The sequence below is a fragment of the Lates calcarifer genome, unplaced genomic scaffold, assembly GCF_001640805.2.
Source record: "Lates calcarifer isolate ASB-BC8 unplaced genomic scaffold, TLL_Latcal_v3 _unitig_1306_quiver_1013, whole genome shotgun sequence".
NCBI lineage: Eukaryota > Metazoa > Chordata > Actinopteri > Centropomidae > Lates > Lates calcarifer.
This window is the reverse complement of record NW_026115429.1, coordinates 1-14967: the sequence shown is the minus strand read 5'-3', so window position 1 is coordinate 14967 and position 14967 is coordinate 1. Positions and strand designations below refer to the sequence as shown.

Sequence of the window (14967 nt, the reverse complement as noted above, 5' to 3'; positions counted from 1 at the left end):
AGAGGGAAAACACCTGAGAGTTTCTGTCTCAGTTAAAACAACTTAAAGGAAAACTTTAGGGCAAGGCCATGAAAAAAAAACATCTTTATATCTCAGCTGTTGCTCGCTAACAGCTGCCAGCTCTCCTGTTTCTGTACTCGTTAATACTTGTCTGTACCTCTGTGTAATACTGCCATGACCACTTCTGTGGTTACAAGTTAGATCAGGTCTGTGTTTGGCTTTTTGGTTCCAGTTCTGGACTAAATGCTACAGGCACATCACTCACTGACTTCTTCTATATACCTGACTGTAGTCACGTGGAGACACTGTTATGTAGAGTTATGTGTCATCTGCATAATTATGGTACAATCCCTAATTCCAGAAAAGCCTCAACACTGAGTAAAATGTGAATAAAAACACAATACAGTGATTTGTAAATTCAACTAAAAACAGCACAAAGACAAGAAATTTAATGTTCAAACTGATTAACTTTTAATTAATAATAATCTGATTAACACATTCCAAAAAAGACACTCAGTGTGTGTAGGAACTGAAGACACTAATCGTTGAGGTTTTTAAAGTGGAATTCTTTCCCATTCTCAGCTCTGATGTCCAACCCCTCCCTCTGTTGGTCTTTGTCCCTTATGTGCAGAGATGTCGATAGATTCTCTGAATCTTTTGATGATATCATGGACTGTAGAAGTGAAATCTCTGAATTCCTTGCATCAGCACATTGAGAAACATTCATAAACTGCAGGACTGTATGAAATGAAGAACCTTGTGTGATTGTTGCTTGTGAACGACTGAATCTTTTTTTATACTCAATCATGGTCATAAAGACGGACCATGACGACCTGTTATCAATTAACCTACGAGATGTTCCAGGTGTTTTTTGAGCATTCCACAACTTTTCCAATCTTTTCTCACCCTGGCGCCAATTCTCAGCACAGATGAGACTCACTGCTGAGAACTAGTCTGAGGTGCTTTGTTGATGTGTGGAGCTTGGGAGGAAAAGTTAGTGCATCTGTACATTACAGTACAAAAACATGACATAACAACATATTACTAATCTATTAATCGACTTCAAAAAGTAATTAAAATGCCCATCCCTACTACTGAGCTGTAACTTTAATAATGAGAACAGTTTAATTCTGTGTATCTGAAGAACTAAACTACTAATCTCCACTGACTGATGATGTTAATGATGATGTCTGGACTCACCGAGCCTTCCTGCAGTTCCTCACAGCTGGGATCAGTCTCCGTCGTCCCTCCATTGATGTGTTGTACTTCTTCAGGTCCAACTCATCCAGAACCTCCTCTAACATCTGCAGCATGTAGGCCAGAGCTGAGCACTGGATCTCAGAGAGTTCCTTCTCTGATCTGTTCTCTGACTTCAAGAACTCTTGGATCTCCTGATGAACTGAGTGGTCGTTCATCTCCATCAGACAGTGGAAGATGTTGATGCTTCTGTCAGGAGACATTTTTGTTTTCTTCATCTCCTTCAGGTTGTTGATGGCTCTCTGGATGATTTCTGGACTGTTCTCTGTCTGACCCAGCAGACCTCCTAAGAGTCTCTGGTTGGACTCCAGAGAGAGGCCATGAAGGAAGCGAACAAACAGGTCCAGGTGGCCATTTTTACTTTGAAGAGATTTCTCCATGACTCTCCTCAGGAAGACATCCAGAGATGGGTCACTGTTATCACGGTTTTCAAAAAACTTAGAAATCCTCTTGACAAAAGTCTTTGGTTTTGAATCCCTGTCTTTCCCCAGGAAGTCCTCCAGTACCTGTGTGTTCCTGTTGGTGAAACAGTGGAACATGTAGACTGCAGCCAGAAACTCCTGAACGCTCAGATGAACAAAGCAGTAGACTGTTTTCTGGAAGATCACACTCTCTCTTTTGAAGATCTCTGTACAAACTCCTGAGTACACCAAGGCCTCTGTCACATCAAGACCACACTGCTCTAGGTCTTCTTGGTAGAACATGATGTTTCCTTTCTCCAGTTGTTCAAACGCCAGCCTCCCCAGCTTCAGAAGAACTTCCCTGTCAGCCTCCATCAGCTCCTGTGGATTCGTCTCATGTCCCTCATGGTACTTGTTCTTCTTCCTCTTTGTCTGAACCAGCAGGAAGTGTGAGTACAGGTCAGTCATGGTCTTGGGCAGCTCTCCTCTCTGCTCTGTACTCAACATGTGCTCCACAACTGTAGCAGTGATCCAGCAGAAGACTGGGACTCCACACATGATGTGGAGGCTCCTGGAGGTCTTGATGTGTGAGATGGTTCTGTTGGACAGCTCTTCATCACTGGATCTCCTCCTGAAGTACTCCTCCTTCTGTGGGTCAGTGAAGCCTCGTACTTCTGTTACCCTGTCAACACATGAAGGAGGGATCTGATTGGCCGCTGCAGGTCTGGAAGTTATCCAGACCAGAGCCGAGGGAAGCAGATTCCCCTGGATGAGGTTTGTCAGCAGCTGGTTGACTGATGACTTCTGTGTGACGTCAGACACAACCTTCCTGTTGTTGAAATCCAGTGAAAGTCTGCTTTCATCCAGGCCGTCAAAGATGAACAGAACTTTACAGACAGCCAGCTTCTCTGCTGTGACCTTCTGTAATGTTGGATGGAAAACATGGAGCAGCGTGAGAAGACTGTACTGCTCATCTCTGATCAGGTTCAGCTCCCTGAACGAAAGCAGAACCAGCAGACTGACATCTTGGTTTTCCAAGCCCTCTGCCCAGTCCAGAGTGAACTTCTGCACTGAGAAGGTTTTTCCAACACCAGCGACGCCGTTGGTCAGAACCACTCTGATGTGTCTCTGTTGGTCAGGTAAGGCTTTAAAGATGTCCTGGCACCTGATTGGAGTGTCATGGAGGGTCTTCTTCTTGGAAGCTGTCTCCAGCTGCCTCACCTCATGTTGGGTATTAACCTCTTCACTCTGTCCCTCTGTGATGTAGAGCTCAGTGTAGATCCTGTTGAGGAGGGTTCTACTTCCTGTTCCATCAGTTCCTTCAGTCACACGTTCACATCTCCTCCTCAGACTGATCTGATGTTCATCTAAAACCTCCTGCAGACCACTATCTGCTCAAAGACAACAGATATCCATTCAGTAAGTCAAGAATTATTAGGTATTGTAACAAAGAGAAATGGACGTATCCCCAGTCTTACTTTGTACAGTGCTGGTCTGACTGGCTGTCTGCAGTCCAGGTCCTGGTCTGGATCTTTGTCCACACTGGGGACAGGAGGAGTCTCCTGATGAACCAGACTGGTCCCAGTATGAGGTGATGCACTGTCTGCAGAACCAGTGTCCACAGCTGGTAGAGACTGGATCCTTCAGGACGTCCTGACACAAAGAACAGCAGGACAGCTGCTGCTCCTCACAAACACTCCTCCTCCTCTTCTCTCTGTGGAGACATTTTTAATTTAATTGTTTCCATGCTCTTTAAACTGTCTGGTTTTCATCAACATATTTCAGGGTTTGTTCATTGAATAAATAAACCTATAATGAATATATAAATGAACCTACAACTAGACAACCGAATCATCTTCAGTTCAGTTTACAGTGGAGTCAGTCTCTTACTCTGTGTCTGAGGGTCCAGGTTCATTACTGAAGTTTATAGGTTCTCCTTTGGACCAGTCACTCTTCATAGACAGACAGCTGGATCCTGGAGACTCTGCTCTGTCCTCCTCTTCCTCCACACAATCACTCATCTTCTAGACTTCAGTCAGTCTGAGAGGGAAACAGTAACACTGACTGAGACACTCACACAGTTTTAATCTCCTCCTTTTCAACTTCACTGCTCCCTGCCTGTTATCATGAACCTTGATCTCCTGCTCAGGTATTCACTGTGATTAGTTAATGAGTAACTCTCTTGGTTTGATAACACAGATACAGGTTTTATGATATATTAACATAAAATTTGTTTGGTTTTGTTCCACTTAAATAAAACTATTTTTCCTTACAGTCGTGTTTCATCTTCAAAATCCTCTGCTGCATTAAACAAAGGTATAAACATCATCCAACAGTGAAAACATCAGTAAAGTTAATATTTATCAGTGATCCTCATCGTTCACAGTCTCTTAAACTCCTGTAGAGCTGAATACAAATCAACAACTACGACCTTGAAGTTGCCATGTTGTCTAATGAAGCTCCACCTGATCAGTAGCTGTTTGTTTTCTTTAAACCAGTCACATTAAAAACACTGAGTATTATCAGACCAGTCAGGACACTGAATCAAACTGATGATGAGTTCATTCTTCTCTCCACAGTCCACAGGGAGAAACTGACTCAGAGACTTTGACAGTAAAATAATAATAATGTTGTATTAACACTCACCCTGACTCAGCCTTCAGTTTCTCTCCTTCTGCTCTGAGCAGGTAAAATGGAGTCTGAACACTTTGAGGTGAATGTTTCCCTGCTCCCTGCCTGTTATCATGAACCTTGATCTCCGGTTCAGGCGTTCATTTTGATTAGTTAATGAGTAACTCTCTTGGTTTGATAACACAGATAAAGGTTTGATCATAAATCCACTGCTGGATTTAATAAAGGTATAAAACAGATCAAATGTCAGTAAAGTTCATATTTAACAGTGAATCTGATCATTTTGGGAATCATTCCTCCACAGGACACCGCCTCCCTTAAACACCTGTAGAGATGAATACAAATCAAAAACTACAACTAAGAGCTGGAGTCTGATCTCCGTCCTCAGTGATTAATACTTTACTGGAATCATGTTCCCAACAGATACCAGCAATAAAACTTTAATGGTCCCAGTATCAAAAGTGAAAATACTTGATTGAAAGCACCGCTTCTCCTTCGACGGTCTCAGGGTGGAGGTGGAGGAGGAGGTGGGGGGTCAGGTGATCCCTGCTGCCTTTGAGGGGCGGGTTCATCACCAGTCTATCACAGACAGAGACACGCAGAGACAAACAACCACTCACACACACAGCTCAGTCAGTTCACCTGTGTGTCTCTGGAGGAGGGAGAACAAACAGACTCCACACAGAGAGGCTCAGGTGGAACCGGGTTCTGACCCAGAACCTTCTCGCTGTGAGGCCACAGTGCAGACAGTTCAAACACGAGCATCGCTCTGAAGAAGAACCATGTTTCTGTTTCATTGGTTTTTATTTCTCCCATATGTAACACACTGCAATAACCATGTGGCAAAAGGACAGAACTGAGAGTGAGTGACATAGAATCTGAAATAAAATGTAAATAAACTCAGTATAATCTGTGATGACATACAGACTAAATCAGCCAAAACTCCTCAATGCAAGAGAATGTAGAAAATAACACCAAGCCTCTTCCCAAACCAACACAGTTAACATACCAATACTCAGTAAATTATATTCTGCTGCGTCTATTTATGAAATCATACACACAAAATGCAAAATGCTCTCCAGCTGGAATCGACAGCTCGTGGCCGAGTGAAGTTTTTATTCAGAACGTGACCGGGATGCGATCCACACAGCGAGACGACCAACCCTAACAACACGACGTACTGGATACACACAGGTCAGAGAGTGAACGACAGCTTTCAAAGCACAGACAGGAGCCGTGAATCAAACAGTCTGTTCAGGTTTCAGTCCACATTAACTGTTACTGTGTGTGTGGAGGCGACGCTGCAGTTACCTGGACAGCACACGATGTGAAAACCTTTATTTAGAGTTAAAATAACAATAATAATAAGAAGAAAAAGAAATGATTTGATAGGAGAAACAGAAAGACACAGTGTGTTAGTTAATTCCTTTACAAACACCGAGGTTAGTGCTGCTGTTTAAACTGAAGCTGTGCCCTGTGATCGGTCTCTTTCTGGAGAGGACTAAATCACAAGTCAGAACTAAACTACACATAAATAAATCATTCAGCTCCAGAGATCTTTAAACCTGTTACTGTCTTTAATTCCTCCACTCGTCCCTCTGTCCTCCCTCCTTCCTTTGGTGACATCGCTTCGAGTTCATCCCTCGTTCCTCACTCATCTCTTAAAGACAGACGTCAGATCTAAACTCTGCTCCTTTTCTTAAAGAATAAGTCTGGTGATATTCTGTAGTTTCCTTCTGTCAACAAAAACCAACAACCCAGATCTGCTGCTACTGAGGCTCAAATCTTCACAGACATCTATTTTTACTTTGAAATAAAAGCTCAGTGATTTCCTGCATTTGTTAGGGACTATTTTCAGCAGCGGATGAATCCACATTTGGTGCTCTGGTGTGTGTAGTTAGGTTCTGATCTGTTCATTTTCAGTTAACAAGAAGAAAACATTAAACATCACTAAACTTGTTCTTGTAAACTTCCCAGCCTGATAATCAGACTGAACTTCCACCTGTTTGAACTTTATCTTTGATTTTATTCATATTCAGTTTGAATGTGAACCAGTGGATAAACCTCCCTCCTTCCTTCCTCTGGTTCTAATACTGAAGGATTTAGAGGAAGTCTACGCTCCTGTCTTTTCTTGCCTCCTCTACAGTGAAGTGACAGATGTTTCTAATCGTTCCTTCCTCCTTTCTTCATGCATCCCTCCTCTGTCATTCCCTAAAATGTGACATAACTTATGGACAGCATGCTAGATTTATTCCTCCACCTGCTTCCTTCCTCCTCCTCCCTCACACCTTCTGTGACCTGATATCAGCCTGTGATGTTCAGTGTATTCCAGCAGTTATTCTGTGCTGAAGAATATCTGAGTCAATCTATTTACACAACTTCTCCTTTAGTTGGTGATGGACTACGTTTCCCAAAATGCCTTTCAGTAACAAGTTAGAGACCTTGTCTTGTTGCTGCATCCTGGTCTTTTATCTGTTGATACTGACTGTTCAGAGTGATTCTCTCCTCTCAAACAGCTGCTGAAAACATCTGGACGTGACGTCACTTTGTTTGTGAGTTTTCCACAGGAAGAAGAAACAAACACCAAACAGCCAAATAACCTTGAAATGCACATCAGTGACGTCTGATTTTTGATTTTTTTCCTCTAACTTTCACCCCTGCCTGACCTCCATCTCCACTCCCTCTCTCCTCTCCTCCCTCCGTCCTTTAGTTGCAGCACTCCACGTAGTTTGCCGGCAGCATGCCGGACTTGCCGGTTCTCTGCACGGTGCCGTACATCCAGCCCTCGTCGATGGGCTGAGCGTTGATGATGACGTCGCCGTCCCTGAACGAGACCTCGTCGTGGTCCTGAGCCGCATAGTCGTACAGCGCCCGGTAAACACGCTGCAAACGACAGATCAATAATCACCTGAACGCAGCAGTAAACAAGTAACCAGGGTGTAACAGTGATGGGATATGACTCTATAATAATACCACGTACCATGGTGGCTGAGTGTGGCGGGGAGGTGACGGATCTGACAGATGACATGCTGGTTTGGTGCATGTAACCGTGATACTGCTGCTGATGCTGCATCTGGACGCCCTGATGGTACGCTCCTGGAAGGACGGGAGCTGGGACAGACAGACAGACAGACAGAGAGAGGCAGTCAGCTTTGCTGCGTCTCACACAGTAGTTTGAACCTGAGCCTCCTCTGACCACACTGTGAACGGATGAGAATGATGTGATTGAAGCTGTTAAACACACAGTGCTCTTCACACACAAACCTGCAAGGAAGCTGTGAGTGAGTCAGTTTTATCTGTGGATTAGAAACAGGACAAAGAGTCCGTCCAGGCCTTCAGCCTGCTGTCTCATTTAATGTACCAGGAGTTTCAGCGCTGCTGCGGTCCCAGAGGTCAGAGGTCAGCGAGCTAACAGACTGAGCCTGGCTGTGGGTGAGAGACTGCTGGGAGTGCTGCCCGCTCAGTCTGCTGTCAGCCCGCTCTAATGGACCACAGCCACCACCAGGGGGCAGCACCGGGTGGAAATAACAACAGTAAACAGAGAGAGAGTCAGGAGAGGAGGAGATTTAGAAATCTGAGCTAAAAAGAAACAGTTTAAAGCAAAGTCATAGACAGAGGGGAGTCAGGTGAACTACCAGACATCCTGCGGAGGCTCTTGGACTGGATGTTGTCCTCCAGAGGGTCAAAGTCAAATATGGAGCCTGGGTCTGTCCTCCACACCTTCAGGTCTTCAGAAAGGAAGGAAAACGTATTTGGAAAAACACTGACTCTGTCTGTAATAATAACCCAGCATGTCTGGTGTTCACGTCGATGAATAAAACAAATGAAATGAAGCTGGAGTGTGGAGTTCAGAGTAAAACCTACACATCAGGGACAAAACAAAGCAGATGTGAAGAAGCGGTCTCCTCCTCTGCAGCGAGATCATGAGCAGAGTTTGGTGTGTTTGTCACGTCACTGACCTACAATGATCCCTCCTGGTCGTCTGTCCATCTCCATCCCCTGGGAGTGGATGCCTTTGCTGTAGCCCGCCTCTCCCATCATCTGATTGGCTCGCTGGTAGCGCTCCATGCTGGGATCGTCCAGTCCCGGCGTACAGCCTCGGCCGCGCGCCCGCTCAAAGTCCTCGTGGTACTTGGCCTGTTGAGCAGCAAAACCAGCGCACACATACACATCAGAGTGGATATCACTGTGATGAGTTAATACACACATTAGTTATAAATCACACACACACACACAGAGTCGGGGTGCATCTGGTCAGTGAGTAAATAAAACACACACAGGCAACGTTTTTGAAATATTTTATTATTAACACACTCCCACCTGCACACACTCACACTCACACACACAGGAGACGTCTGAGAGCCCGACCTGACTCTCTTACCTGAGCACACACCTGAAGAACACACCTGAGCCCCTCACACTCCAAACACTGATCGTACATGAGTCAGGTTTGAGTCTGACCCTAACACACACACACACACACACACTCTGCTCTGTCCTCCATGCTGCACGGTGCTGTTAGTCTCAGTGTGACGTCACTCAGGTTAGCTCCTCCCACAGCCCAGGTGGGAGCCACGGCAACCTGGCCGCTACCATGGAGACAGAGTCCTGCGTCCTCCTGACGCGCCTGTACTCAGGTGTGTCCAGCTCGGTGCAGCTCCGCCCCCTCACCTCCTGCAGCCCGCGCTGATACCTCACCTGTTTACACACACACATACGACGTCACCAGGAGAAGTAAGCACCTGTGTGTTCACTTGTGTGTGTGTGTGTGTGTGTGTCTTGCCGAGCTGATGTTCTCCTGGTTCTGTCGGACTCTCTCCAGCTCCGGGGTCGAGCCGACGCTGGTGGCCTTCACTGCACTCTGCCTGTATTTAACCTGGTGGAGGACGGACAGGGACCACTGTGTTATGTATGATAAGAGCATTATGGGATGTCCTGGGTGTTCACTCAATGATGGGAAAAACTGTGACACACACACACACACACACACAGAGCAGTGAAAAAAATAAAAGCTGCCATGAGCTCATTAGAGGTCGAGTGGTGGAGAAGCTGCCAATAATGACCTGGTCTGGTCACCATGACACCAGAGCTGGTGTGTGTGTGTGTGTGTGTGTGTGTGTGTGTGTGTGTGTGTGTGTGTGTGTGTGTGTGTGGTCCTGCTGTTCTCTCTGAATGGACGATTGTTCTGCACAGTCAGCTAATGGCTCCTAATGACGCTGCAAAAAACATTCGCTGCTCATTTGTTGGTGTATTCATTCACTTCTGGGTCCACAAACTCAACACACACTCCCCTCAGTCCCCCTCAGTCCCCCTCAGTCCTCCTCAGTCCTCCTCAGTCCCCCTCAGTCCTCCTCAGTCCTCCTCAGTCCTCAGTCCTCCTCCTTTCCTTTGTTAGTGTGTGTGTAATCGTGTATGAACGTGTGTGTGTGTGTGTCTCCTCACCGAGCTGATGTTCTCCTGGTTGCGTCGGACTCGCTCCATCTCAGGTGTGTCCATGACGGCGGTGCCACGACCCACTTCCTCTCTGTACTGGACCTGAACAGAGCGGAGGTCAACACTGAGGAACCACCTGCCGACCACAGCTTTCACCACATCATGTGACCGCTGCTTTGTCTTTCCTTACATCACTGATCCTCTTGGCGTTCTCTCTGGCGAGGACGATCTCCGGCGTCTCTGTGACTGAGGACATCAGGCCTCTCATGAGCTTGGAGTCCCAGCAGTACCGCAGCTAGAGGGCAGCAGAGAGCTGTTTAAAACACTCAGATCATTTATAACCTGGCTGTTGTTCAGGTGTGAGGGTGTGACGCTCTCACAGAGCTGATGTGTCTCTGGTTGGCTTTGACTCTCTCCATCTCTGGGGTTTCAGATACGAGACTGTAACTGCCCTTCAGCCGCTCGGCCTCGTCCTTATACTTCTTCTGCAGAGAACAGTTAATAAGAGGATAATGAAGTTTTCAGTAACAGTTCTCTGGTGTTTACAGATTTTATTTGGCACACACACCTGACTGTAGACGTCTCTGAGGTAGGATGCATGCAGCAGTTCAGGAGTGTCTGTAACTGTCCCGTAGGAGTTTTCTCGGAGCTGCTCCGTCTGCCTGTAAGACCTCTGTGATCCAAACACACACACAAACTCTCAGCTCGTCTGTTTCCATCACCAGCAGCTCACCTGAGTCAACTCACCTGGTCGACTCTTTGCTTCCTGACTGACCCTGTGTTCACCTGCGCTGCTTGTTTAACATAAACTGCCTGTGTTTGAACGTTGACGTCAGCTCAGTCTGTCTCTACCTGAATCAGTCCTAACCAACAACTTTGACCCCTGTAAAACCTGCACACACACACACACACAGTGACCTGGCTCTGGATCTCTGACGCTCTCTTGGCTCTCTGTATGTCCAGGACGTCAGCGCTCAGCTCCATGCCTTTGCCCACAATCTCTGTCTCCAGGTCCCTGCGGTACTCCTTCTGCAGAACCAGCAGCACCCAGGTGAGAGTCAGACCACCTGTGGTGTGTCCATGTGTGGGGTGTGGTGTGTGTTTTACCTGGTTCAGTATCTGATTGGCTTTTTTAACCCTCAGCAGCTCTGGTGTTTCCTCCAGCCCGATGCCGGACAAACCACGCCCCTTCACTTCCTGCTCCAGGTCTTTCCTGTACTCCTTCTACAGAGAGAGAGAGAGAGAAATTCCAAACTGCCTTAAATGTCATATATCTGAGTGTGTGTGTGTGTGTGTGTGTGTGTGTGTTACCTCGCTCAGCAGGCTGCTGGCATGGCGTGCTGTCAGGTATCCAGGCGTCTGGTCCACGTCCACCAAGGCTTTCCCCTTCATCTGCTCCTCATAGTCCCTCCGATACTCCCTCTGAGAGAGAGAGACAGAGAGAGACAGAGAGAGAGAGAGAGAGAGACAGAGAGAGAGACAGAGAGAGAGAGAGGAGAGAGACAGAGAGAGAGAGAGACAGAGAGAGACAGAGAGACAGAGAGAGAGAGAGAGAGAGAGAATAAAGACAAAATAAAAAAGGTTTATTTAAGAGGCTTTAAAGTCCTGAACAGAACAGAGCTTTACCTCGCTCTGCATCTTCTGCGCTTCCTTCGACACTCTGTACGTCTCCGTCTCTCCAAACTCCATCTGAGAGCGACCTTTGTTCTTCTCATACTCCTCCCTGTACTTCACCTGAATCCACAGAACACACACATCCATTCATTCACTGATGAACACACATAAAGAGGCAGGAGAACGGCAGCAGCGGTGGTGTGTAACCTGGCTGTGCAGCACTGCGTTCTCCCTGTGGTGGAGCTGTTCAGCCGTGTCCAGAGCGACGTGGTAGTGGGCCTTTGTTTGCTCGTACTTCTTCTTGTACTCCACCTGCTCAAACATGCACATTTGTATTTCTGTGTTAAAATACACGGACACTGACACATTATCTGTCATCTATCGTCGTACGTTGCTCTGCAGTTTGCTGGCGTGCAGGACGTGCTCCAGCTGCAGGAGGTTCGGCAGGTCTGAGGATCCTTCTGGTCTCTGGTTCTGGTTGGTCTTATACTTCACCTGAAGGACAGATGAAGGAAGGACACATCATAGATTTCCCAGGAAACACTGGGAATTAAACTCCAGGTCAACTTCAGGCATCACGTTCAACAGTTTCCTCTTCAAAACATTAAAGAGCCACGTGCATGTGAGTGACAGGTGTCTCAGCCAATCACGCTCAGCCATGGTGAGCGCCTCGTGCTCGCTCCTCCCTCTCTGTCAGTAGATGACAGAGGATCTTACAGCCAGTCTCAGTAGCTGTGTGTTAAAGGGAACATGTGCTGCCCGAGGTGAATTTTTCTCTTTAATTTCCACACACATCCACATCTCTTTCACGCTCTCTCTCACTGATTCGATGCAGAAATCAGTTCCGGACTGAGCCACTTTCACCAAAGACCTGCGCTCACAGACCTGCCTTTATCATCACTCCTTTTCTAAGAAGCAGCTCTGAGTGAAGGCTCGGCGCTGCTGAACACCAGGCAGCGACCAACACAAGCTGTTACGTAACGCTGTGAAGTGGAGAGGCTCTTTTCTGAGGCTGTGTGGGCAGCAACCGGACTAAAACTCAACCACGGCTCAGTGTGTGTGTGTGTATCTGAATCTGTGTGTGTTTGCATGGGATTGTTGTCTGTGTGTGTGTGTGTGTGTGTGTGTATATGTGTGTGTAACCTCTTCAACCTCTCCAGCTTTCATCCCACAATCCCCCTCCATTTGCTTCAGAAAGGTTGCCATGGTTACGCCCACACAACAGACTGAATTTTTAGAGTGTGAGTCAAAGTGAATGACACACACACACACACACACACACAGAGAGATAGAGTTTGTTCCTCTCGTTTATCTCCGTGGTTTAAAAGAAAAGAAAAAAGTCGTCAGGTGAACTTGAAGAAACAAACCTGATTATTCTGATAAATTCTGTTGAATCAAACGTGTTTTGTGGAAAGTTCATTACAGATGATGCATAAACACACAGAGGCCTTTGGTCTAATTAGAAAGTGAAGCTGCTTCACCACAGAAAACTGCCTCATTACTTCAAACTGAAACTCTGGAGCCCTGTTTGTGTGAGACACTCATTACTGAGATCTCAGTATATTTAAAAGACAAAAACAAGGACTCTGTGTGTGAACAAGTCAACACTCGCTCATCCACTAACCTTGCAACAGACATGTAACCATGGTAACTGTACACAACAAAGATGGCGGCGGCGGTTCGAGCAGGATAACTCTGTTACTCTTGAACCTGGGCTTTGTTTTCACCTGTTTCTGGGTGGAAAATGATCGATAGGGACAAAGAATGTTCGGAGGCAGGTCATGTGATCACTCACCTGACTGGCCAGAGCAGCAGCAGCTTGTGTGTGTTTGAAGGAGAGACAGTCGAGTGGGTTGTAACGAGGCCTCTGGCCCTTTAAAAGCCTGTCAGAGCTCTCCTTATACTTCACCTGCAGGAGAGAGGCAAACATGTCAGTGTTTATAGATAGATATACCTCTGTCATCTGCCCAGTGCATGCTGGGAAGGCTGTGTGTGTGTGTGTGTGTGTGTGTGTGTGTGTGTGTGGTGTGTTACCTGGCTGGACAGCTTTGAAACCTCCTTGGCGTGCTGGATATCAGTTCTGGCCAACAAAGAGCCGTCGCTGTAAACAGGCTGCTTAGTGTTACTCTTATAGGCCACCTGTGGAAACACACACACATCAACAAGGTTATATACACACACATACACTGGAATATTGAAAAATAAAGAGGTATACTGTAGTCATTTTTTTACTCACACACACACACACACTCTTGCGTAAAGACAGTTGAGTGTTAACAGCGTTTTCTATAATTAATCAGCGGCTCCAGAGAACAGCTGGTGAACGGGACTGTTGTCATGGAAATGACTGTTGGATGGGACGTGGTTACACGTTCACACACACACACACACACACACACACACACTCACGTCACTGGCCAGTTTCGCAGCGTTGGTGGCGTTGACGATGTCGGGTCTGTCTGGCACTGTGTTGTAGTGATGGAGCTCTTCTTTGCCTTTCCTGTAGCTGACCTGGGACCAGTGGAGACAGTTATTATTGCATCAGTAACTGCACACAGCTGAGGCAGCGTTCAGTTGTCGTGTTTGTGCATTACATCGCTCTGGTTCTTGTTGACCTCCATGGCGTGCCTCCACCTCAGGCAGCGTCTTCATGTTGGTGTAGCTGGACTTCCCCTTCTCCCGATTATACTGCTCCTTATAAAACTTCTACAGAGACAGAGACAGGACAGGGACAGAGACAGTGAGGAGGGAATGCAGGAGGAGAAATCCAGACAGGAAAAAAGGAGCACGATGGATTGTGGTGAGAAAATATCTGATGACTAATTCAGCCTGGTGCTGAATAACGACTGAAAACACACTCGCTCGTTTGCCTAAAAATAAGACGAGCTGCTTCCAACTGTGAAAATGAGAAATTCGCAGCATGACGCAGAAATGAATATTAAACCGAGTGTAGATTAAGAACAAACCTGCTGCCTTCTGTGGAAAAACTAACTTTTCCTACATATATAAAAGGAATAAACCAACAGGGAACAGATTGTATAGAGATGAAATGTCTGGTTTTAAAAGACACAGTATATTCTGCACTGCAGTGTTTTGACACTGGGTCAGTCTGGGCTGCTGTTGTGTACGTTAGTCTCTGTTGTACGCTCCAGTTAGCGTTCCATTGCTCGGTCAACAGACGTGAAACCAGAAAGCATCAGCCTGTGCCCCAGTTTACCCCCAGCTTAGATTTCCTGCCCCCCGGGGCCGACTGACACCAGACAATAACCCTCACCTTACAAAAGAGACAGAGGCTAAATCAGACTACAGCCGCACAACCTGCTTCATTTAACCTCAACACTTAGTCTTAACTAAGGCTTAAAGCGATGCTGCTTCTTTAGATTCCTGGTGATGTTTGCTTTAAGGATAACTCTGATATCTTTGACCCTGTTTTGGTTTCTGATGACATGTTCTCAGACCAGGTTCTGCTTCTTCATCTCTTAGTGCTGCAGGTTGTTCAGAGTCTCTCTCATAAACACCAGTGTTATTGAGATGCAGAGTTTCAGTCGAGATGAGTTCATGCAGAAGTGTCGGCTTTTAGCAATAATCCTGTGAAACGTGTCTGTCCCAGTTTACGAGCTTCAACCTGACG

At 46.4% G+C, this 14967-nt stretch overlaps 2 protein-coding genes across 37 annotated transcripts in view; both read right to left on the bottom strand.

Moving 5' to 3' along the window:
- The window catches only part of LOC108888236 (NACHT, LRR and PYD domains-containing protein 12), a 32514-nt gene extending 28113 nt beyond the window's left edge, over positions 1-4401 (bottom strand). For 31 of the 36 annotated variants that reach the window (XM_051067205.1, XM_051067218.1, XM_051067217.1 and 28 more), the window contains exons 1-4: positions 4305-4401; positions 3549-3698; positions 3137-3372; positions 1201-3052 (exon numbers count right to left, since the gene is read on the bottom strand). In XM_051067205.1, coding sequence (XP_050923162.1) covers positions 1201-3052; positions 3137-3372; positions 3549-3679 — 2219 coding nt within the window. In that variant the 5' untranslated portion in view covers positions 3680-3698; positions 4305-4401. The remainder of the gene's footprint in view (positions 1-1200; positions 3053-3136; positions 3373-3548; positions 3699-4304) is intronic. The other 5 variants (XM_051067243.1, XM_051067244.1, XM_051067241.1 and 2 more) reach the window with 3 other exon arrangements.
- Positions 4402-5074: 673 nt separating this feature from the next.
- LOC108888234 (nebulette) lies at positions 5075-13958 on the bottom strand. The gene is made up of 19 exons (XM_051067204.1): positions 13931-13958; positions 13746-13847; positions 13371-13475; positions 13132-13245; positions 11727-11831; positions 11544-11648; positions 11349-11456; positions 11034-11144; positions 10830-10946; positions 10641-10751; positions 10291-10395; positions 10103-10207; positions 9913-10017; positions 9732-9824; positions 9073-9165; positions 8835-8987; positions 8249-8498; positions 7270-7400; positions 5075-7172 (listed from the first exon to the last, which is right to left on the bottom strand). The coding sequence occupies exons 1-19, from the start codon at positions 13955-13957 to the stop codon at positions 6996-6998; spliced, it is 2217 nt and encodes a 738-aa protein (XP_050923161.1). The 5' UTR covers position 13958; the 3' UTR covers positions 5075-6995.
- Between the last annotated feature and the right edge of the window lie 1009 nt (positions 13959-14967).